Genomic DNA, 23,956 nt, shown 5'->3' with positions numbered 1-23,956 from the left:
TTCACCTTCACAGTAGAATCAAGGAAGCGGGAGAGAATGATATATATGAAAATATATAGGCCTATATATGAAAATAAGTAAAACTTAAATCTCAAACCATACGACCGATCTCGATCAAATTTTTAACGTAGATGAGGTTCGCAACTGGGATGGTTTTTATCAAATCATTTTTGCGGTAGAATTTAAGGGAGTGAGAGGGGAGGGGAGGTATATAAAAATAAGTAAAACCTTATAACTCTTGAACCACCCGACCGATCTCAAATTTCCAACATAGATGAGATTCAGGACTCGAAACATTTTTTTAATATTTTCTCTTTGTCGGCAGAACCTAGAGGCGGGGGCGGAGAGGGATATATATATATATATATATATATATATATATATATATATATATATATATATATATATATATATATATATATATATATATAAAATTAAACAAAACTTAATTACTCTTGAAATACCCAACCGATCTCGATCAAACTTTCAACATAGATGAGGTTCGTTCCTGAGATGTTTTTTTAATGTCGCATACATTGCTCCCCAACGCTGCAATCGGGAGACCCCACTTGCACGTTCCAATCGATCATTCAGTACGTACGCAACGCTAAACATAACCAGGTCGTTTTACGTTTGTAATTACTATTCACTTTCACCTTCCCTATTGCATCTCATTTGGTGAATCCCCTTCTCCCTTCGGGGAGTCCCCTTGTGCAGTTTGCTCTGTTCCTTTCTGTTTGAACCATCATTTTTGTGGAGTATGTCTTTCTTTACATTCTTTTGACCAGACGTCAATATCTCTATTTGTCGGCAGATATTGGACTTAGAAGGAGGAGGCCTGCGAAAGGTTACACGGATGTTGCTTGAAATCACCGCTGCGTTGGACCTATGTTTATTTGAACTTCTTTATTGTTTTTAGCTGTAGAATCACCTCCCGAATCAACTCCTTCCACCCTGTATAATAACTGTATAATAATTGCGTACTTATATAGATCTAGTATATATATATCCACTCAGGAAAATGTGCATGCCCCCCCGGAACAAAATCCTAAATACGCTACTGGCTATGGCTATACCCTCCGAAAACAATGGACCATATACAGGGATATTTAACATGACACACCTCTTTATAAGCTAATCTGTAAGGGCTCATAATAAGTTTCCTTGCTCTAAGCTGAGAGTATTTTTTTGCAAACATGTCTTTTCTGAAGGCATGTTTGAGTGACGCGTTATGTATTCATTAAAATATGATAAATAACTAAAGAGGATCATGCGAAACTTGATGAATAGGTCCATGTCTGCTATTCAACTTCCATATTGCCTCGCTACTGAATGGGACATTGAACTCAAAATCCAATCCACTCACGTGAGATTTTAACTTCGCCAAGGAGCGTGATCAGGAGAGGTAAGGGCACAAGAGATGTAATTGGATTATTAAGGGTGATCGGTGAAATGTTTATAGAAAAAGGGAAAGAGAAGTATGTAGTATTTATTGATCTAGAAAAGACTTTTGACCACGGGAATTGGTTGGAAGTTTTAAAGAAGTTGGGTTAGAATGGAAAGATCGAAGACTCATAAGGAACTTATATATATGAACCAACAAGTAAGCGTTAGAATAGGGAAGGAAATAAGAGAGGAGAGTGCAATTGGAAGGGGAGTTCGACAGGGGGGCTGTCTATCGCCAATATTGTTTAACATCCACCTAGAAGATGTAGTCAATAAGATGTTAGAAAGCTTGAGAAAAGGCTGTGAAGAATATGGGATGAAAATAAATGTTAGAAAGACAAAAGCCATCGTGATTGGAACAAAGCGGTCAATGTCAAATGCAGAAGAGGGAGAAAATAGAACAGGTGGCTGGTTTTCGGTACATGGGTAGTGTTATTAGAGATTATATGAAGTGTGAATGTGAAATAAAAGCAAAGATAGGAATGGCGAAAGTAGCCCTTGGGAATAGGAAATCTCTGTTTTGTGAGAACTTGAATAGAGGATTGAGAAAAAGGCTCATAAAATGCTTCGTGTGGAGTATTATACTATATGAAATGAAATGAAATATTTGAGTTTTAAGTCCTACGCTTATGAAGGCGAGGCTAAAGGAGACGATGATGATGAGAAATGAATGAAAGTTGGAATGAAGAAAGTAGAAGGAAACAGGAGAGCCCCAAGGAAGCCCACGCACACGGTGTTTGTCCACCACAAAGTTCGCTTGACGCAAGCTGGGATCGAACCAGGAACCCCAAGCACCAGAGGTGAACGCTCTACCACTTTCTATTATACCTAAACGCATTATATACAACGTACAACGAAATAATACAGAAGTTTTAATATCATTATTCCATCTTAACCTTTAAGAGCCCTGCTTTACTAAAAATAATACAAAATTTGCCATTTTCTTTTGCTTGTTTATTCATAAGTAAAATTAGTTAATGAAATGCAACTTACCACAATCATAGATAATGTTATCCTACAACAGAAAATAAGAACCTTAAGAATTTTCAGTGTTGCCATCCATAGAAATTACAGTGTTGCCAGAATAGCAACGCCCCTAAAATATAAGTTAAGGCAGCGACTAGAGGAACGAACTCAACTGCATTTGGTTACGTATCATATTGTTTTGGTTTCCTGTGAACTACTTCTTAAATAGTAGTTGTATTTAGTTTCTAATAAACAAAATAGTTTTAACACGCAATTATTAAAACTAAATAATAATGTATTTCATTATCTCCTTTCACTTATGAATAAACAAGCAAAGGAAAAATGGTAAATTTTCTATTATTTTTAGTAAGTGATGCTCTTAATATCATAGGATAAATCCACGACAAGTGGTCCAATCATGTTGCTCGATAATTGTTTTAGTGTAAAATTTTATCTACAGATGCCTTACTATGCTGTTAGTTCTAATAATCATTAGTTTAATGGTAGTGACGGTAAGTTTCGAGTTGCAGCCATATTTGCTTTTGAAGATGCGCCATTTCGTGATGTCAGAATGAGTTATCAAATCTGTTTCTCAGGCTCTAATTATCCGATCGACGTGGAATGAAAACCAAAATGTTCAGCAATCTCTAAGCTACAACATTATGTATTATACACTATCATTACCATTATACATTACATTAAATATGGAAGAGTGAAATTGAGGTTTGAAAAAGTACGTTATTCGCGAAAGAAGTTTCCACTTTGGCAAGATTTTTGCGAGAAGGGAAATGATCTGGGTGTCATACTCATCCCTTTCAGATAAAAAAGGTAACAGAACAGAAAAAGCGTTTGAGCACCATCTAGTGACAAAATTACAAGCTATGAAATCCGACGAATAGTTCCAGATTGCTAAAGTATAAAGAAAAACAGATAAAATAAATTTTGAACGGAAACGTATATTTATGTGTGACCCGTAGTCTACAAAAGTTGAGGCATTCCGTATAGGGGAGCGGTGGGCAATGGCGATCACCTAAGAGAAATGGGTTATTACGTAGTTTCATTTGCAAAATATATTGAAACAAATTTGTAAATACGTACTCCAATCCTTCTACAATAAGTGTGTAAAATAAAAAGAGGATCATTCTTTCAGTTCGGGAACACGATGGAAAAAAATTCAAATTGCTACTTTGGTCGACATTCCCATCACATGTTGGTAATGGCGATCACAGTACAAGCTCAATAAACATACATAGTTTCATAGGCAGTTCAATTTTTTTTCTACACTGCGCCTTCGAAAGACTGAGAAACGTCAACTGAATGTTTTATTGATGTTTCTTCAAAGACACGTCACAGATATATCCATGTGCTGAGTCCACAACAGTACAGTCAGCATGCACCCACGATCCACAAAGTTACACCGATACCAAAGTTTCATTGTTTGACTCAAGTAGGCGTTTTACCTATCTTAGGTCTAGCCTCGTTTATAATTTTTGGCTGGAGAAGTATTTCAAATGTTTGTTAGGAATGGCGATCACCATGCTAGTAAACCAAACACGTTGATCAGGATTCCCAACATTGCGCCATTTTGAAAATTGAGCTGGTTATATTGTAAAACGTAGTTTATTTAAAATATAACTATGTGTCGTGCATTAGACGTAAATATAACTTTTTATGAATCTTAGTAACTTCAAGATCTTACAACTTAAAATTGTACGTATCGTGAGTTGAAATATGCAGATCCTTATAAGAAAATCAACAAAAACAAATCTCAGCACGCTCTAGACTTCAGTCTTCTCTGACAACTTCCTCGACAATACACAAGAAACCTTGCTAAAAGAGGCACATGGCAGCACTAGTTTGATTTCCCCACGGGTCACGCAAGAGGGCAAAGTGGGCTGATCGCCATTCCCAACTGATCGCCATTCCCTTCCTCTCCTCTATACATGTGATTAGCACTCAAAGTGTTAAGTACTAAAATAAACCTGTTTCTCTTTAAATAAACATGTAAATCTGTGCGAATTACAAGTAGTGTGTTCATTTTCAGCTCTTTTCACCCAGCTAAGATGTACTTTTTACCTTAATTGCACATTATACATGCATTTTTTTTTTTTTTTTTTGGAATTGTACCCATAATGCTGTGCACTAAATAAACTTTAACTAACTAACTCTATGGCTTATGGAACCCAAAGGTTTAATGCCGCGTTCACAAAAGCTCTCCACAGACTTCTATCCTTAGCCAACTGGATCCAGTTTCTATTTTGTATTAATATCTGCGAGGTGCCGTGGTGATAGGAACCACATTACACGGCTGAATAAACTTTGTAGTGTATATACAGTAATAGGTAATTGAAATTAATAGTAGATTTTCTTATTTTTTTAAGGATCTGGCGGCAACGATAGCTTCAACTGAGGGGAACGAAAATAATTTCTGCAACGTCTCAGTTGAAGAGGCAACAGAATGGCTTCGAAATTGCTCAGGAGAAGCAGGATTTAAATTTAAGGATTTTCTTAAGAAGCACGGACACCGCAGTATTAAGGAGGTGAGCATACAATGATTCTAAGTCAGTAGTTGGATGAATTTTCTTTTTTGGTGTGCAATACTGCCGTTTCTTACGGATACTGACATCTAATGGGAACATTGGAAAGCACTTGCTTTATTGTGTATGTACTCAGTCTAGAGGTATGCATGGGCTCGGGCCTACAAAGCATATACCACTTCGGGCCCGTGCCGGGCTCGGGCCGTAAACTTTTAAATATATAACCATATTTCTCGGGCTTTTTCGGGCCTAACTTTGTAAATATACTTTACAATGATATTTATTGGACTGTTCTTTCTGAAGAACTTTTAAAGCAGCCCCGACAAAACAAAAAAAGGGGGATAATAAGAGACACGCGTTTTCTGGCAACCTCACTTATCAGAGAAAAACTGGAACAATTCCACTTTGAAGTATCCAGTAATTTTGTACAAATTTATGCAACCATTTTTTAAGAAATATTTATAACTAAGTTTAAAAAATATCTTCACGAAAAAGACTGAATTTCGGTACCTAAAGTTTTTGGTAGACACTTTTAGGTAGAAAATAAAAAGGTAAAGAAGTTGCCTAAAAGCAATGTTTTTTATTCTTGTACACAGAAGGATACAGTAAGCTGTGGATTTTTTTTTTCGGTTTTTCTGATGATAAACCAAATACCAACCATTTTATCTCTTATTACTCCTGTCGCTTATTATCCCATCTTCCCCTAATTACTATATTTTTAACTCTACAGCAGGCATGCAAATAAGCAACAAAATTTTACTAGCCCAAGGAAAAAGCTACTAGCTCACATCCCACAATAGAAATCATTTATTTACTTTCGGTATGATATTAAATACTCGCCCGCACTAATGAACCACTCGCCACGGGTGAGTGGTTATTTGCATCCCTGCTCGACAGATATTAAAATTCGGAAAATATATTGGTTGTATTTTCATATTCTTACTTGAATCATACAACTATCTAATAAATTTACTTTCTTTCAGTTTGACCTTTATGTCGTTCCTTGGGGGAAAAAACCAGACAGTCTAGTGGCAACGCTGCAAACAATGGTGAAGAATCACAAGAGCTACCAGGAAACAAAAGAGATAATAAGTGTGCAGACAGCTATTGATAGTCTCAAATCAAACATAAAGCCAGGAACAAGGTTTGAAGAGTCATCTATTCATAGGTTTAGTAGATATTCTGTGAAAAGTCAGACAATAAAGTTTGTGAACTCTTTTCGAAACCTTCGATATGTGTATTATTGTGTGATTTCGTTGCGATCTGCTTTGAGATAGTTCTATTGCGCTCTATGCCAATCTATTCTTCTCCATTATTCAAGTATTGTCTCACGCTCATGTTGGACAGTGGGACTTACAAATTGCCTTGTGTTTTTCTCGTATGTGAAACTTGAAACCGAAATGTATCGCTCTTCGAGGTTCCTACAGCTCTCGAAACCAAGAATGTTATAAAATAGAGGATCTGCCCATACGTATCTTCATCATATGAACTCAATAAAGCCGAAAAACAATCGAGCATCCTCTGAGCCGGCACGTCTGATTGGCTACTCTCGTTTCCGCCATGATTGTTGGCTCGAAACATTGCGATCTTAGTTGCGCGGAGTGGGCAGAGTAGGTGTGGCGAAGCTGTGACATATGGCTTCACAATTTTGTGATATGGGCAGATTCTCTATTTTATAACATCCTTGCACGAAACTAAAGCAAATAGATTCAGGTCAAAACAGAAAGCTGAGCGCCTCCGCAACGACTCTCTTACTTCACTAAAAGGCCTCAAATGGCTGAAAAGTTATCATTCTTTCATTTGGTCAAATCAGCCGAAAGTTAGGTTCTCGCTCTCTTAATTTGTAGATCATCGTAAAACGTGGGACTTAGCACTAAATAAATGTCACGTGACAAATATTTCTTAAATGATCAGGGTATACACTACCGACATAAGAAAATAGATACCCCAAAATATGCCTATGCCCATTGCTACTTAATCCGGTGTACAGAAGGAATTATTTCTGATGTTGAAGTTAATAATTGGTAGAGCTCCCTTTGACAGCAGTAAAGTTCAGTGCTGCATGCATAATTTGCCGATCCGAAACGTTTCAGTATTCACGCGCTACCCTAGCCAGCTATTTTTAATCGGTCATGTAAAATGTACGGAAAAATTGGGCAAGTCCCTAATTTGCCAATTTGATGTCGAGAACAGAACCCAACCAACCCCTGGGATCCAACCCTACTACTACTTATAGTATGGATCCCATAGTAAAACTGCACGCTTATGTTAATGAAGAAGTATTATGAAATTAAAAAAAAAAATAAAAAAAGACTTTCCTTGGGCCGGGTTTGAACCCATGCCAAAAGCGATTTTCATTACTAGCTCGCTCGGCAATGAAGGCCGAAAACATCTGGCATTTGTTTTCTGTTGTAATGTATGTCTAGACTCTTGATGTCCTGTCTGTATCGGCCAATAAGATCAGAGGATACCTGAAACGTTTGGGATCCGCAAATATGCGTGCTGCGTGTTACGGTAATCAGAAAGTCAAACATGACATCCTGTGGCAAGTAATAGCACTCGTCTGACCGTGAGAATGCCTCAAGTAACTACTTTTCTTTTACGGGTTGTATCTATTCTCCCTCCCAGGAAGAAAATTTCCAGAACGGAACATCTATTAAACTCTTCCGCTTTATCATGAAAAATTATCTGGAATCCCTAGTAGTGTTGCATAAACTTTTCTTTGGTTGAACATTTAATACGAGGGGGGACCAACAAGTAATGCTTCATGTGTCACAAAAATGTATTAATGAACATAGAACAAGACAAGTTATTGCAGAGCATAGCCTCTAAGGAATCCTACCCTTCAACATAGTCTCCATGAATTTGAACACCTTTACGCCATCTTTGAACCCAGGCGTCAAAACCTTTTTGGAAAAATTCAGGAGGTTGGTTTTTGACCCATGATTTTACAGCTGTTTTAACTTCATCCAAATCATTGAATCGGCAATCGTGTGGGTGTTCTTTTAAAGGTCCAAAGAGATAAAACTCAGAAGGGGCCAAATCAGGGCTGTAGGGTGGGTTAAGCACAACTGACCAACCCATTTTCAGGGTTCAGGAGCTCTTGACAAATGTCCACCCGCCTCCTCCGATTACCAACAGTCAATTACTTAGGTACTCACTTAGCACCAGTTTGTGATATCCCAAGTCAGCAATTATTCCTTGAGCAGAGCCATACGAGATGTTCAATGCATCAGCAACACTCTGAACTGTAATGTGCCTATCTCCTCGAATCAATTCCTCAGCGCGTTCTCGATTTGCATCTGTGATCGATGTTGTCGGCCGGCCGCTTCTTGGTTTATCAGCGATTTCTGTTTCTCCGTTGCTAAACTTCTTCACCCAACGCCGTACATTGCTAATGTTCATTACCGGATCCCCATAAACATTCTTCAAGCACATATGGATTTTCTTAGGTGGACAACCTTCTTTCGCCAAAAAGTCGATGACGACTCTTTCTTCTAGCTTCAGATCCATGGTTCTAATAACTCAATCTGAAAAACAAAAGACTACGTTAGTGGAGGAAGGCTACCTCTATAACGTCATGCATAAATAAGTCAGTAGCTGTAATAGAAAAAATAATGAAGGAGGCTACTTTTTGATCCTCCCTCGTACTTTTCATTAGACGTGTACCGGTAACAAGTGAATGGCAGACACATACGAGACAGGTCTAATCAATCCAAGGGCTGTGTGAAAGTAAAGGTTCACACACTTTCTTAATTTCGACATATAGTGGAGGCAATGGCGTATTTAGGGGGGTGGCTTCCGGGCTTAAGCCCCCCCGAAATCTTACTTAGTACAGTAAAGTAAATGAAATATCTTGCAGAACTTTCACATTTCCAGGCAAAGCCCCCCCGAAAGTTAGCAAAGCCCCTCCCGAAACAAAATCGTAAATACGCCACTGAGTGGAGGTGATATAATCAGAACAGTGCTGCCCTTGATACTATTTCACAAATGCTGGATGAACCTTAGAGCATCATTGTGACGAGACTAAGATGAGATGAATTTCCCGTCCTCACGGGGGCCTGACTACTCTACAGTTACTCTTCACTTGACACAGCTACTGAAGAAGAGGGAAAAATACTTACATTTGAATTTAAAACTCAATGCTGCAATTTGAAGAATTAACATTAGAAATTTCTATTATTTTTCAATAGGTATCTTATCAGTGATTTATCTGAATATGTAGATGCAAAAATAATTTCTCATAGATCACTTGCAAACCTAAAGTAATTAATTTTTCTATATATTTAATATTTTGTTTTCTGTTTCAAATAACAAGTAATAATTCATAACCTTGTATAAAGAGAATCCTTCAAACACTATTTCAACCAAAACAAAGTTATGTTACTAGTACATACATTTTAAACATCTATTGGATGTGACTGCAAAATTATCATGTTCCGTATCGTTTATCCGGAACCATGCTGTGGATCACCAGTAGTCCACGTGCTACTTCATAAGAAACACAACTCCATACATTGAATTAAAAAAAATGTTTAACACACTACGATATTACTAAATATCCTTCAAATCAAGCAAACTTTCAAAACAATAATTATACGATTTATACTACTAATAATAGTTGTTAGTTATATTTGGTAACATTCCTTTTTATTATTATTATTTCTGCAGGGTTCTATTTTCTTCTTAAACTTATCATACTTATTGGCATGATAAGTTGAATAATGTCGCTTGACGTTAAACTTCGTTGAGCAACCCTTAATATTTTTCTACATCTTAAACATCTATTCTGTCTTCTACCCAAAAAAAAAATCCTCCCAAGAGGATTGAATGAACTTAGGATTGGCGACTTGCCTTTTACCATAAGCAGACCACTCTGCTGAATTACCCCATATAGTGTCACAAATATTGAAGTGGAAACACTGACATTACTTTGCAGGTTTGCTCATAACAGCTTCTAACTGCTTGCATGAGCAAATTGACCCACTGGCTTTTTACCGGTCAAAAGAAATCTGAAGAGCATGTTCGAGAGGCTACTAGTTGGATACTATGAATAATATATTCAATTTTGTGTCTGTTATAGAACACAAACATTCTCGTACATTAAAGGTAGGAAAATCTGATGTAATAAAGATATATAAGTGCATTTGGTAAGTCTCACTAATGTCATCACGTCTATAATTTCCAACTACCATAAAAGATAACGGCCATTTCATTTAATATTCAATATATGCCTTTGAAAGCACAGTACAAACCATCAAGTGTTTCCACTTACGTATTGATAATTTGAGTGATTATATTATCTTTCCTTACAACATATCAAGTGGGCGCCAACTATTCATTAGAAGCAACTTACATATATCATTTTTATTGATAGAATCATTACCACACGGAAGGCCATTAGCCAACCTTCGCATGGAATAAGAACAGCGCGTGCAGAAAACAGGTTTCAATCATTGAGTATGATATGCTCTTTGATTGATGAGTTTTGTTAAATATTGACCGAGAAAACACACTGAAATACAATACATTTATGAGGTTATGCAGCACAAAAAAAAAATCAATATGATATAGTTTTGGACTTAGACCTGATTTTTTCCCACCTCACATTCAATTAATGGAATGTCCGAAGATCATTACCATGAGTTTAACTGTTTGTAATTGTACGTTTGTATTGTGATTATACCTAAGTCTGGTCCATCTGTCACAAACAGTAGTTCCCGCTCCAAGCAAAATAAAATTTAAAAGTGTTTCGCCATTTTTATCTTCAATATTTTTATTTCGATTCTAGATTAAGGTTTTCAAATTCGTAAAAAGTATTGGTGTATTTACTGTACTTAGGCCCACTCTATAACTTTTATTTTGTTTCACTTTTAGGCGAGTTCTGAAGATGTTGCTCCCATATTGTCGTTCTAATGTTGGATGCAGAGAGAACACAAAGTCCATCACTGTCATGACAATTGATCATTTGCGAGGTGCTTATAACTATCTGGCAACATTGATGGTAAAGGAAGGCCGTCTTCCAGATCCAGAACTCGTTTTCTTCCTGACACACTATGAGTTGGGAGAATTCATTTCAACAAGAAGTCCTACGCTATTGAACAAGTAAGTTTTAATCAATGTAGTCTTTCTATTAGGAAAAACGTTTTGAAACATTAGTATTTTATCTTATTCAAGTAAATTACTATATGAAACATATTCTATTATACACAGAATTTTGGTGAAGTGTTATGATAATTGAGCAGAAGTACTTCATTTACATAATGCATGTTGCGTCTAGAGCACATAGGAAAACGAATTCCCAATTAATATATTCATTGGGTTTTCTATCTTCCTTGTTCAATATTTTTCTTTCATTTGTGTAATTTTCTATGTCTATTGTTATTCTTATGTTGGGAATTGATAACGTTATAAAGAAAAATATAATTGCTGCTTCAACCGGAAAGTCAGCTGCTGAATTTCTTCATTAGATGTGAAATGTTTACAAGACAAAGCCTCTTAAAGAGGTCAAAAAAGCCAATTACCACTTGGAGCTGGTCTGAAGTGTGAAAAAAAAGGATGTGGGATAACTTATTTACATACGCAAATTAACAATAGTCAGATAAGTCATAGCAATGATATCTGGACAACCATGACAAGCAAATATTTCTCCAAAGATGTCCAAGATGTTTTCATACGATCCTGCAGCAACACACTATAGAACAAGCACTATTATTACCTGTGCCTTTGGTCAGATGATATTCAAAATTGTATTCAGTTCTGGCTCCAAAAGCTACCAGCCTTGACTTGATCTGCAGATAATGTGATAGCCTACAAGATAAACACAGCATATCTTTTGATGCCTTGAACTACATTTCATAAACTACAAGCATACCGTAGACTATACAATATTCAACTAAACTTCTTGGGACGAAATTCCAAAGTGTTTTATCCGACCAGCAACTGATGTATGGCAAAAGTGGGAAATATCACAAAATGTTATACGTTCAACAATTCAACTCTGACTCCCTTAATTTCACAACGAAAATAGTCCTCAATGACTCATCCAGAATAAGACTCGTCCTCAATGACTGACTGACAAATAAATGATTTCCCTTCAACTCTGTAATGTTAGAAGGAACATTCGTAAGTATCTACACGTTTGTCTTTCAGTTCCAGGGGCGGATCCAGAGCCTCCCCCAGAAGATTAAACTTTCTTATTGTATATATATAAATAAAATCTACCCCAGAGTTTGGAGCCCTTAAAAGTAGCATTATGACAACCCACCGCCCCTTCCCCCCAGAAGTCGGTCCTGGATCCGTCCCTGTTCAGTTCTTGTATCAAATAGACAGAACCAATCCCAGGAACACTATTCTGAAGTTGAACTTGTCATGAATGGTTTTCGCGCACTGATCCAACGTGTTTACCTCATTGATACAGGGATCGTAACGAGAACAAGGATGTAAAGTTTCTAATTCATGAGTAAATTACTAGGGATTGCATTCCAAAATTCTGCTTATTTTTAATACACTATGTGTTTTTTTTTTTATTTATTCATTTATTGAGAATTAGAGTAAACATCCAACTTGTAACTTTCTGTGATATTTCTCTTTTTGCCATACATCAGTTGCTGGTCGGGTAAAACACTTTGGAATTTCGTCCCTGGAAGTTTAGTTGAATGTTGTATAGTCTACGGTATGCTTGTAGTTCATGAAATTTAGTTCAAGATATCAGAAGACATGCTGCTTCAAAAGATATGCTTGTGTTTATCTTGATTTATACGTATGTATGTACCATATATATCAAATGACACAATAGTTTATAGAGCAGGTTCCTTCATTAATAATTATAAATTTTATGCTGTTGCAGAGCAATTCGCAGACGGAAACTAATGAAACAATGGGATTCTTTGACCTTTCCAGAAGTAGTTGTTGGAATTCCTCAACCACTGGTAAGAAGATATATATATATATATATATATATATATATATATATATATATATATATATATATATATATATATATATATATATATATATATATATATATATATATATATATATATATATATATATATATATATATATATATATATATATATATATATATATATAAACAATTTTGTAAGTTATAGAAGTACAGTCCGTACATAAAAACTGGGTAAAAAGAAGTGAATCTAAATATTTTGACAAGCACAACTTGGTGCGATTGACAACCATATTGTCGTAGCACGTAGACTGCAAAGAAGTACTTCAATTTGATATGGTGAATTTAGCAGTAGCGAGTAGGAGGATTAGGGGCCTCATTCCGTACTAGTCTTGGCAAAATTTTCGGACTGCATCGCAGCTCAAAATAAGGGTTAAGAACTTCACAAACAATATGCATTTCACTACATAATAGGCAAGATGATCGCAAAGTCATCGTTTCTGTCACTGACATCATATCACACTATAAGCTATCGAATACGAGTATTGCAAAACTAGAACACAAATTTTGTGTTACGTAGACATAGACTGATACGGAATGAGACCCTTGAACAACTTTGATAAAAGTCATGTTATACTAAGTTACGTATATGTGTTTTCTTAGTTGATGTCTGTTAACGAACGCCCAATAAATGAAAGCTCGTAACGTGTCGTATACGAATATGGTAAAGAGAATAGGAAGGGATAGAAGATGTTACAGAAGCACCATAATGAGGAATTGCTTCATATAGCCTTTCTACCATAAACCTGTAATTATCAAGGCCGTATCTGCTATGTGTATTGCCAAGGGGAAGGGGTCAAATTTGTTCGTGCTGTTTTCAAATGATTGTAAAAATATATCTAGGCGTTTATTGAATCTGAGTTAATGCCTTCAGCTACACTAGCAACATGAGTCTTTGGAGTAGTTGTAGTTGTACTTTACATTTATCCTAAATATCTATCGTACCTGACTGACTCACTGATCGACGCCCAGGCCAAACTGTTTAAGCTATAAACTTGAAATTCGGACATACTGTAGCATAGGATTTGTGACGTAAGGTTCCACTAAGGAAGGATTTTTGGAAATTCAACGGGCAGGGGGAAAGAGAGGTGACAATTATTATCTCAGAATGTCCACATCTCGGAACCTCTCTAGGTTAAAGACATGAAATTCGATATATGTGTTTCATCTTTTGGGTATATATATATATATATATATATATATATATATATATATATATATATATATATAGGGTGTCTCAAAAGTCCCCTGACATAGAGTAACTCTGTTATTATCAGAGTTACAACAAAATGTAAGAGAAGAAACCGTCTCTAAATATGATGTTTTCAAGCTAAAGTGAAGTTTTTTTTTTTCTTAATCGGACGAGCGAATTAAAGTCACTGGGCGGTATTCAGAGAGAATGCGTTAATCGAAGTTTAGACAAAGACTAGTTAAAGTCATACTAGCTCTTGACTAAGGAAGGTGTACTTTTTGGTATTCAGAGTCCACTTTCAGTAGGCCTACTACTAAAACTTCGATTTGGGTATGACTAACTAATATAACCTCAATGCATCGGATGAGAAAAATAAATGTGGCAACTACGGAAAAGTAGATGTGCGCATGCGTAGTCTGTAAAAATGAAAATACATGAAATACGAAATACAAAATGTTGTTTCGCACGCAAAACCGTGGGTAAAAGATTAGCCTCTGCTATAGATTAATTCATCAGATGTGATTATCTTCGTCACATACTACGTCCCTAATCAGAGACTCTGAATACAATTTTGATAACCATCCGTTAGTCAACCTCGTAGTATGAGGTTAATCTTACCTCAAAAAGACTCTGCATAAGGCCCACTGTCTTTTAGGCTAACGTGTCGATGGCCAGCCCCCATTTAAACAGTAACTTCATTCACTTATGTTGTGGGTCCAAGTAAATGGCAATGTTGCATTTTCATTTAACATTATTCACATAAAGACCACGTGTAACGTGTAACGTGTAACCAACCGCGAGTGACGTGTGCTATGTTGCTCTGGAAGAATATATCGAAAAAAGAGGTTGTAGGGGAAGCAGGTTATTATCCGCTGACCCACAAGCTCGTGAACATCAAGTGAACATTTACGAGTAGTGAAATCTAGAGAAAAAAACATTGTTTTAAAAATATTAACAAGAACAATAACCATTTCTAAAAGTTACAGTGCAATATTGAAGACATTTTCTGTCGATAAGTTGTCAGGAAATTCCTTCCTCTAGAAAGTAAAAACTGCAATCTTGCTAAAAAGAAGAGCGAAGACTTTTATCGTTCGACAAACGCAGAATCATCTTTCTTCAAGAAAACATTTTTTTTTTCTTTTTAGTTTGTGAGTGAAGTGTAAATGGAAGAAAATAATACGTGTGCAGTTTATAGTACTACATAGTATCTTGTGAATGAGTGAGTAAAAACACGTGCTTTTGTATACATGCAAAGGCACGGGGTGTAATCAGTGGTTCCTGAGAAACAACAGTGAGTGTTTGTGTGAGTTGAAGTTTTAGTTTTGGTGCAGCGTGATGCAATAGTGAGTAATACCTTTAAACATATAACCCTTTTGCTGTTGTCGGGGGGAAATTGGCGGGAAAACTAGTACGCATACAGGAGATGCGGCTACTACGTTCTTAGGGACACGCGGGTTGCATAATAGTAAGGTGTTATTTTCCACACTAACTAAACTAAATATAATCATAGGGAAACAAAGATACAAACCAAAATCCCAATGGATAGGAGGCCAAACTTTTCGGGCAGTTCTTATGAGGATATGCTAGATAAGTACGAACAGGAACAAAGACAAACAACCAACACTAACGCACAAGTGAACAGAAACAGATCAAACACAACTCAAAGAGAGAATCCAGAAGATAAAGGAAAGACATTTAGTGAAAAACGAAAGGTAGATTCGCCAGCTGAGAAGGAAAAGAGTGGGAAAGGGAAAAAAGAAGTTTCACCAACCATACTCAATGTCAGCATGAGTTTAAATGAGCAAGAGGGAAATATCTCTGGAGATGAGGTCGAAGGAGAAAAGGATCAAGAAGAAGACAACGATGTTGAAATTAGTAAGGACTACGAAACGGCCATGGATTTTGTTGACCAAGCAGTCAGAAAAAACAAAGCCAGTTCATCGATAGCTAAAAGCATCAAGAAGCATTTAGCCAAATGGTTAATGAAACAATCAAAAACAGAAGGTGTCAACCAATACATAAGAACCGAAATAAATAAGCTCAGAGATGAAAATGAAAAATTAAAGATCGAAATCACCAAATTACAAAACGACAAGGGAAAAGCCACAGAAGAGAGGCCACTGTATTCCGCAATCCTTACAGGATCAAAGGAACAAGTACAAACAAGTAAAAGAACTCGGGAAATTGAACAAGCACGAACGAAACAAAAGCCAACAATCTTTCTAAAAGCGAATGGGAATGAGGAAATAAAGGAGGTAAAGAGAAAATTGTTTCAAGTTGTGAATCCAGCTAAAGAGAAAATCAAAATTTCATCGGTTAAAACAATGAAAAATGCAATCATTGTAGAAACAGCCACTGAGAAAGACATGAGAAGCTTAGTAAATAACAAAAAACTAAACGAAACCGTTGTAGTAGAAAAACCGAAGAAGAAGAAACCATTATTGATTATGTACAACATTCCAGCTGATTTCAAAGATGAAGAGATCGTCGAAACTTTAGTGGAGCAAAACTTTGACGAGCAAGAAATGACAGAAGCAATCAAAGAAATTAAACCTAGATTTAGGACCGGACCAAAAAACCAAAATAAATGTCATCTAGTTATTGAAGCAACTTCCCAAATTAGAAGAAAACTTTTGAAAGAAGGACGAGTATATCTAATGTTCGAAGCTCATGGAATAAAAGACTTTATTACTGTCTCAAAATGCAATATCTGTCTTGATTATGCGGTCACATCAGTAAACACTGCAAAGAAGAGAAAGTTTGTTTTTTCTGTGGACAGGGAGAGCACGATAAGTCGGGATGTGTGAATAAAGATAAAGCCAAGGTTTGTATCCCATGCACCAAGAGAAAGAAAAAGTGCAATGCTAAAACCGAACAAGAGTGTGCAACATATAAAATGCTATACGAACGCACAATCGCAAAAGTCGACTTTTAAATACAAAAAAAAAAAAAAAAAAAAGATAAATTATGACAAACTCAAAAGCTTTTTATGACAAATTTCTTAAATGAAGAAAATTTAACAATCATTCAAATCAACGCTATGGGAGCAAAGACGGCTATGGATGAAATTAAAGAACTAGCAAATAAAGTAGAAGCAGACATAACAGTTGTACAAGAGCCTTACACAAGAAATGACAAGTTGATTAACATGGGAGACTGTGAAACAATTATTGCGAGAAACCACACAGGAGAGATCCAGATTCCTCAAAACGTAGGTGAGAAACCAAAAGCTGCAATCATAAACAGAAATAAAAACATCAAAACATTAAATATAACACAATTTGGAAATAATTGGACGGTATGTGTGGAATTGAGAACGAATCTAGGGAACATTAAATTAATTAACTGTTATTGTCAATTTTGCATGGACATACAATCTTTTTTGGATAATATAGAAAGATTTTGTCAAATGTATAAAGAAGAAAACATCCTAATATGTATGGATTCAAATGCCAAATCAACACTATGGCACGGCAATAAAACGGACAATAAAGGGGAAAGGGTTGGAGAATTGGTCATGAATAATAACCTAATAATAATAAATGAGGAAGGGAATCCACCAACTTTTAAGAACAGTCAGGGGGAATCAAACATTGATCAGACAATAGCTTCTACAAGATTGAGTAATAAAATAAAAAATTGGAAAGTACTCGATTCAGCAACAATAAGCGATCATAATATAATAATATTTGATATCGTAAAACCAACCAAACAAGAAGAAACAAATTATTTTCAATCTTCAGACGAAACATTAATATATAACCCAGAGAAGATAAATTGGACAAAGTTCTGGCAAACGATAAATCTACCACAGATAGAAGAGAGCAACTTAGATGAATTAGCCCAGAAAATACAATAACATGAGCAATTAAAAGCTCAACAAAAACAAAAAAAGACAACTAAAGGATTACACAATAAAACAAATACCTCCTGGACCAATGAACTACAAGACCTGAAAAGAAAAACACGTAAAGCTAGGAAACTTTATCAACATACAACAGAAAATAATCTAAGACAAAACAGATTAAACTAATATAGAGAGTTAAAACAAAAATATGAAAACAAAATAATAGAATCAAAGAAAAATAGCTGGAAAACATATATTGAAACTAATTTAAATCTAGATCACTGGGGTGAACCCTACAAAATTATGAGTAATAAAGTTAAAATACCTACCACCCTCTCAACTCTAAAAAGAACACATGGTACATATACAAATAATTGGGAAGAAACAATAGACTATCTAATAAAATCTCTATTACCACAGGATATACCTGAAGAAGATAATAACTCACAAAGTTTCATAAGAAGAGAAATGCAATTACCACCTTTAGAAGACAGAATAGAAGTAATAGAAAACCAAGAAATAATAAATCACATAAAACGACTTAAAAGCAAAAAAAGCTCCTGGACCGGATGGAATAAAATCGGAAATTTTTAAACACAATGCTGACACATGGGCACCATACCTAGCAGAACTCTTCAACTTGTGTTTTAAAAACGGACGAATTCCAAAAAGGTGGAAACAAGCAAATTTAATCATATTCAAAAAGTCAGATGACAAGAAAAATGACGATCCAAAATCTTATCGACCTATCTGCTTATTAAATGTAATAAGTAAACTTTTCGAACGAACCATTGTGGAAAGAATAAACAAAAACAGAATTTTAAATAATGATAAATTGCAATATGGTTTCAGAAAAGGAAAAAGCACCGAAACAGCTGTAAAATGACTAATTGACCTCATAGAAGAAGGTAAACTGGAAAAGTACCAAGTTGTTATTTATGCCGACATTAGTGGTGCTTTTGACAATCTATGGTGGCCCGCACTTTTTAAAGAACTCAAAAAACTAAAAATTAGTAAAGCTCTTTACAACATCATGCTGAATTACTGTACTGACAGAACGATTACATTAAAATCTCCAGGAAAAGATATAACAACAATAAGCAATAAAGGATGCCCACAGGGTTCAATATGCGGACCTACAATGTGGGACATTACTTTCCAACCATGTTTAAGAAAACTAAACAATCTAAAAGAAACATTAGGTGTAGTTGGATATGCGAACGATTTAGCAATTGTGATGACAGCATCCTCAAGAAGACAAATAGAGCAAAAAGAAAATATAATATTAGAAAATCTAGAAAGATGGTGTATAGAAAATAAATTAACTCTATCGGTTAATAAAACGAAAATTACAGTATTTGGCCAAACTCTATAGAGAGAACCCACAATCAAAATTAGGAACACTAAAATAGGAATTGTGAATGAATTCAAATATTTAGGTGTATGGCTAGACAAACGACTAAACTACGATAAACATATAACTGAAACAACAGAGAAGATGAAAAAAATAGCCAACAAACTCTTAACAGTGGCTATGAAAGATTTTAAAATTGACAGAAAAATTTTTAAATTGTATAACAAAGCTATTCTAATGGCTATTGCACAATATTGTGCCGGAATCTGGGGTCATAGACTGTTTCTAAACAAAAACTTAAAGCAAAAATTAATAAGAGTGCAGCGATTAATGCTAATTAGAACCCATGGCATCATAAAAACTATCTCTGCAGAAACAATACAACTTTTGGCCAATGAAGAACCCATACACCTTCAGACATTAAGAAGATGTATTAAGACGTGGCTAAAGAATAATGAGAGAACGAAGATATTGGAAATTACGGGAGAATTGCCAAGCACCGAAGACGATATTAACAAACTGATTAAACGGAAGTGGGAAGATGAATGGAGGGATTCGATAAAGGGACAAAGAACAAGAACCATTATCCCAAACTTAAAAATAAGAGAAGAAATGGGAACAATAAGCAGTGAATTAATAGAATACATCTCGGGACATGGACCGTATAAATCTCATCTGAAAAGACTTAATATAACTGTACATGTAATGAAGTACAAACACCAGAACATGTCTTCTGGAATTGCAATAATTATATAACAAATAATAAAATAAGAGAAATAAGAGACCAATTAAAAAGGGATAATATATAAACTTTAATAAACGATAAAATGAAATTAGGAAAATTACAATTTGTTGCAAGACATGTATCAAGAAACTTGTGGAAGGAAAGAAACTATGAAAGAAGAAGAAATTAACAAGACCCACACCCTATATTGTAAATATAAAGAAATAAAGAATTAGAAGAAAATAAAACTAATCAAACAGAAAAAAAAAACTAAGTTCTGATGACAATTCCAGAACTTAAACCTTCACGTTCCTTATTTGTGTTAGTGTATAGTGCCTTGTTTAGTGTTTTGCTAGTGGTGGCAGGATTTTAAAATATAACAAGTGTTTTAGAAGAAGAAAGAAAATAAGAAGACTTTACAAAACTGGTGAGAGAAATTCAGACAGACCAAAACAGTTCTGATGTTGATTTCCAGAACTAACAACTAACGAAAAATTGGAAATCTGGAAATCCGATTTCCTTTCAAAGAACTTTCTTTTTAGTGGGAAAGACAGGTATGAATAACATCAAGAAATAAATTCATACAGGGGAGATAACTATTTAAAGAAAAAAAAAAAAAAAGATCCTGGTAATACTTGTTTAAATTGTTTACTAATTATTTCTTTTCTCTTTTCAGCTTACCTTAACATTTTATGCAAGGTGTTTCCTGTTCATGTATATGTAGTATGTGTGTGTGTGTATGTGTCTTTGTGTATCTTTTCAATTTTTTTTAAAAAAAGGAAATAAAACAACAAGAAAAAAGAAAGAAAAAATAAAGAATAGGGCATGATTTAAATTTTGTTTTAGGTATCATGCCAATAAAAGGTAAGCCTCGCCTCACCCTAACTGAGGCCAATCATAAAAAGAGGAGAGAAATCATACGAAAAAAAAAAGTAGTAGAGAGAGAATTACGAGTAAGAGGCAGTAGCATCTGCCATTTAATAAGACCATATGAAATGGCAAAGGCAGGGGAAAGTGGAGGCTTAAAAAAAAAAAAAAAAAATGTACAACCCAAACGGCTCGTCCGATTAAAAAAAAATCCTTCACTTTAGATTGAAAACATCACATTTGGAGATGGTTTCCTCTCTTACATTTTGTTGTAACTCTGATAACAACAGAGTTACCCTATGTCAGGATACTTTTGAGACACTATATATATATATGTCCTAAAAGGGAAGGAAAAAGGTTGGGTTACAATAGTTAAAATTGGATGGATTCTCTGGAAATTCCTTAAAGTTAAGGACATGAAATTTGGCGTTTGGACTTATCATTAAAGCAATTAAATATGTATTTCATGTTTTCTTGGTATTTGTCCTAGAAGTGAAAAAAATAGGTGAGAGGAAGGTGTGAGGGTCACATTTATTATAAAAAGACGTTACCTGGGATCCCAAGGTTAGAGACGTGAAATTTGATGTTTGGTCTAATCTAAAGTAATTAAATATGTCTTTCAGTGTTTTTAGGTGTTTGATATAGAATGGAAGAAAAAGAGTGATGTTCGAATTCCTTGAGAGACCTCAAATTGAGACGAATCTAAAAATAAAGAATTTGTTTGTCTGTATCTGTCTGTGTGCTGCCTGTGGGCCGACAAGTCTACCGAGAGTTTCCAAATTTGGGTCGCGGGTACCTTGGTCCCGGCTCCAGACCAAGATGAAGCGCTTTTTTCACATTTCGAACCAGGGGGGTCTCAGGGGGACGTTTACCGAGACATGTAAAAATAGTTTTAAAAAATGACTGATATTAGTGTCGAATTCATAGTTTTCGCGGTTGCTGAGATCAATGGTGAAACTCCGATCACATTAACTTCCAAATTCATCCGATTCGGCTGCTGGCGTGGAGTCACCGGGGGATACCGAGACGTGTAAAAACAATTCAAAATTACCGATATTAGTGTCAAATCTATAGTTTTCGCGGTCGCTGAGATGAATGGTGATACTTCCAAAGCGTTGACTTCCAAATACAGCCCCATGCGAAGAATGGGTATTTCAACTAGTTTTATAGGCTCTATATATCTCTATATCTATATGTATATCTCTATCTATCTATGTATCTATCTATCTATCTATCTATCTATCTATTTATATATATATATATATATATATATATATATATATATATATATATATATATATATATATATATATATATATATATATATATATATGAGAGGAAAAAAAGGAAGAACGCAAAATATCCTCCATTATAATATGAGAGGGCATTTGCTATTGATTACATATATGTGCTTATATGTGCACCTCCAAGGGGAGTTAGAAATTACGTCAAAAATAGAATATCTCAGCAGCCCCTCAAGTTAGAAAGACGAATCTTGGTATATAGGGCCTACTCGTAATTCCCTTTTAAAGAAAGTTATGCTAGAATCTTAACTTCAGTGTTGTCCTGCCGTTATTTAAGTATATACTCTCCACTTTCAGTATAAAATTTATCGCTGGATTTACTATATATGAGTGTGTCATTTTCCTCATTAGCACCTTCTTCACTTCGTCATATTTCGCAACATCGCTTTCCAAGAGAAAATTATGCACCTCTCTTCTCCGTCTGGATATCATAAATAAGACAAAATATTCTATGCAGATTACGAAATACACAGCTATGTAAGGACGAGACGCTAACACAATCTAGTGTTGAAAAGTATAATCACATCCGAATCCAAGTTCAAAAGATTTGCCATTCAATAAAAGAACACCTTTCAAGAAAGAATGAAACTAACATCACTGGCAGAAAAAAAAAATGCTCTTCTAAACTTCAGTGCTTAAGTAAAAGAAAGAAATAACAGTTACTCCTACTACCAAGAGAGGTTCAAATCATTTCGCAAGACATGAATTCTTACTAAAGTGTCCAAACAGATTTTACAAAGAAAGCATTAAATAAACTCTTCTGTTCTTCCCCCCCCCCCTTTCTGTATTTTTCTAAATGCAAGTATGAAATACCTTTTTGCATCTTTTCCAGTATCATCACCTTTCTGCACTTTTAAAATCTTTTTTTTTTTTTCGGTTCCTTTTACGATTTTGTCCCTGTACAATATTTTAGCAAGAAACATATAGAGTACGCAATATCACTTTTCCTTTTGTTTCAGGTGTACCGTTAAATGAAAGCTATTGAATACAAACCAAAGAAAGGTGGCAACATCTAACTGACTAATCATAGCTATCACCAATTGCTATTGTTGAGTGGTTTTTGTGTACAGGCATATATTTCCTTGTGAACTGGTGCATTGATTGGTTAGTTGATTTGAACTTTAGTGTCCCGTTTGCCACCGACGCTATATGAGACGTAGATCTAGAGCTCAATATAGGATCTAAACGTATGAAGTCCCTCCAGAAATGGAACCCGGATCTCCCGCGCCAAAGGCGCGTACGCTACTGATAAACCACGATCCTTTCTTTAGTGACCAGAGAAGCAGCTTAACTAACCAAAAAAAAAAAAAAAACTGACATGTTAAATGTTAGGTTATATGTTTCAACAGTTTTCTGGACTTGTGACTGTGAATTAATAATAATATTCTGTTCTGGTAGTGTCTTTAGACAGACTTTTTAATATATTAGTGAAATTTGAATCCGTATATATGATGTAATTAGCTTTGGTACTGTTTGTATGAATATTTATATTTGAAATGTGCAGAATATTTGTACCTTTTTTATCCAAAATTTTGTACCTTTTTAACCAAAATTTTGCACCTAAAATTCCTGCTTCTAGCAATTACCTTTATAGTCCAATGGAGACAGTACTACACAAAATTGGAACTTATGGTAAAACTGAACATTTTGTGAACACTACCGTAGGTTAGACGTAACACGTGAACCTGGTTTTGTGAACTTCCTCTCAGATTTCCTTTCGTGACGTGTTCACGTAATCAAGGTTGTTCATCTT

General features: G+C 35.2%; 1 protein-coding gene across 1 annotated transcript in view; it reads left to right on the top strand.

Annotated features, from left to right (window-relative positions):
• Positions 1 to 23,956, top strand: part of LOC145683816 (rifampicin phosphotransferase-like) — a 204,744-nt gene that overhangs the window by 158,855 nt on the left and 21,933 nt on the right. Inside the window, exons 23-26 of the mRNA XM_081755413.1 lie at positions 4,794 to 4,952; positions 5,933 to 6,093; positions 10,827 to 11,054; positions 12,799 to 12,880. Coding sequence (XP_081611539.1) covers positions 4,794 to 4,952; positions 5,933 to 6,093; positions 10,827 to 11,054; positions 12,799 to 12,880 — 630 coding nt within the window. The remainder of the gene's footprint in view (positions 1 to 4,793; positions 4,953 to 5,932; positions 6,094 to 10,826; positions 11,055 to 12,798; positions 12,881 to 23,956) is intronic.

The sequence above is a fragment of the Thermobia domestica genome, chromosome 1 (assembly GCF_964235325.1).
Source record: "Thermobia domestica chromosome 1, izTheDome1.hap1.1, whole genome shotgun sequence".
NCBI lineage: Eukaryota > Metazoa > Arthropoda > Insecta > Zygentoma > Lepismatidae > Thermobia > Thermobia domestica.
The sequence above is the reverse complement of the archived record's forward strand: the minus strand, read 5'-3'. Positions and strand labels throughout refer to the sequence as shown.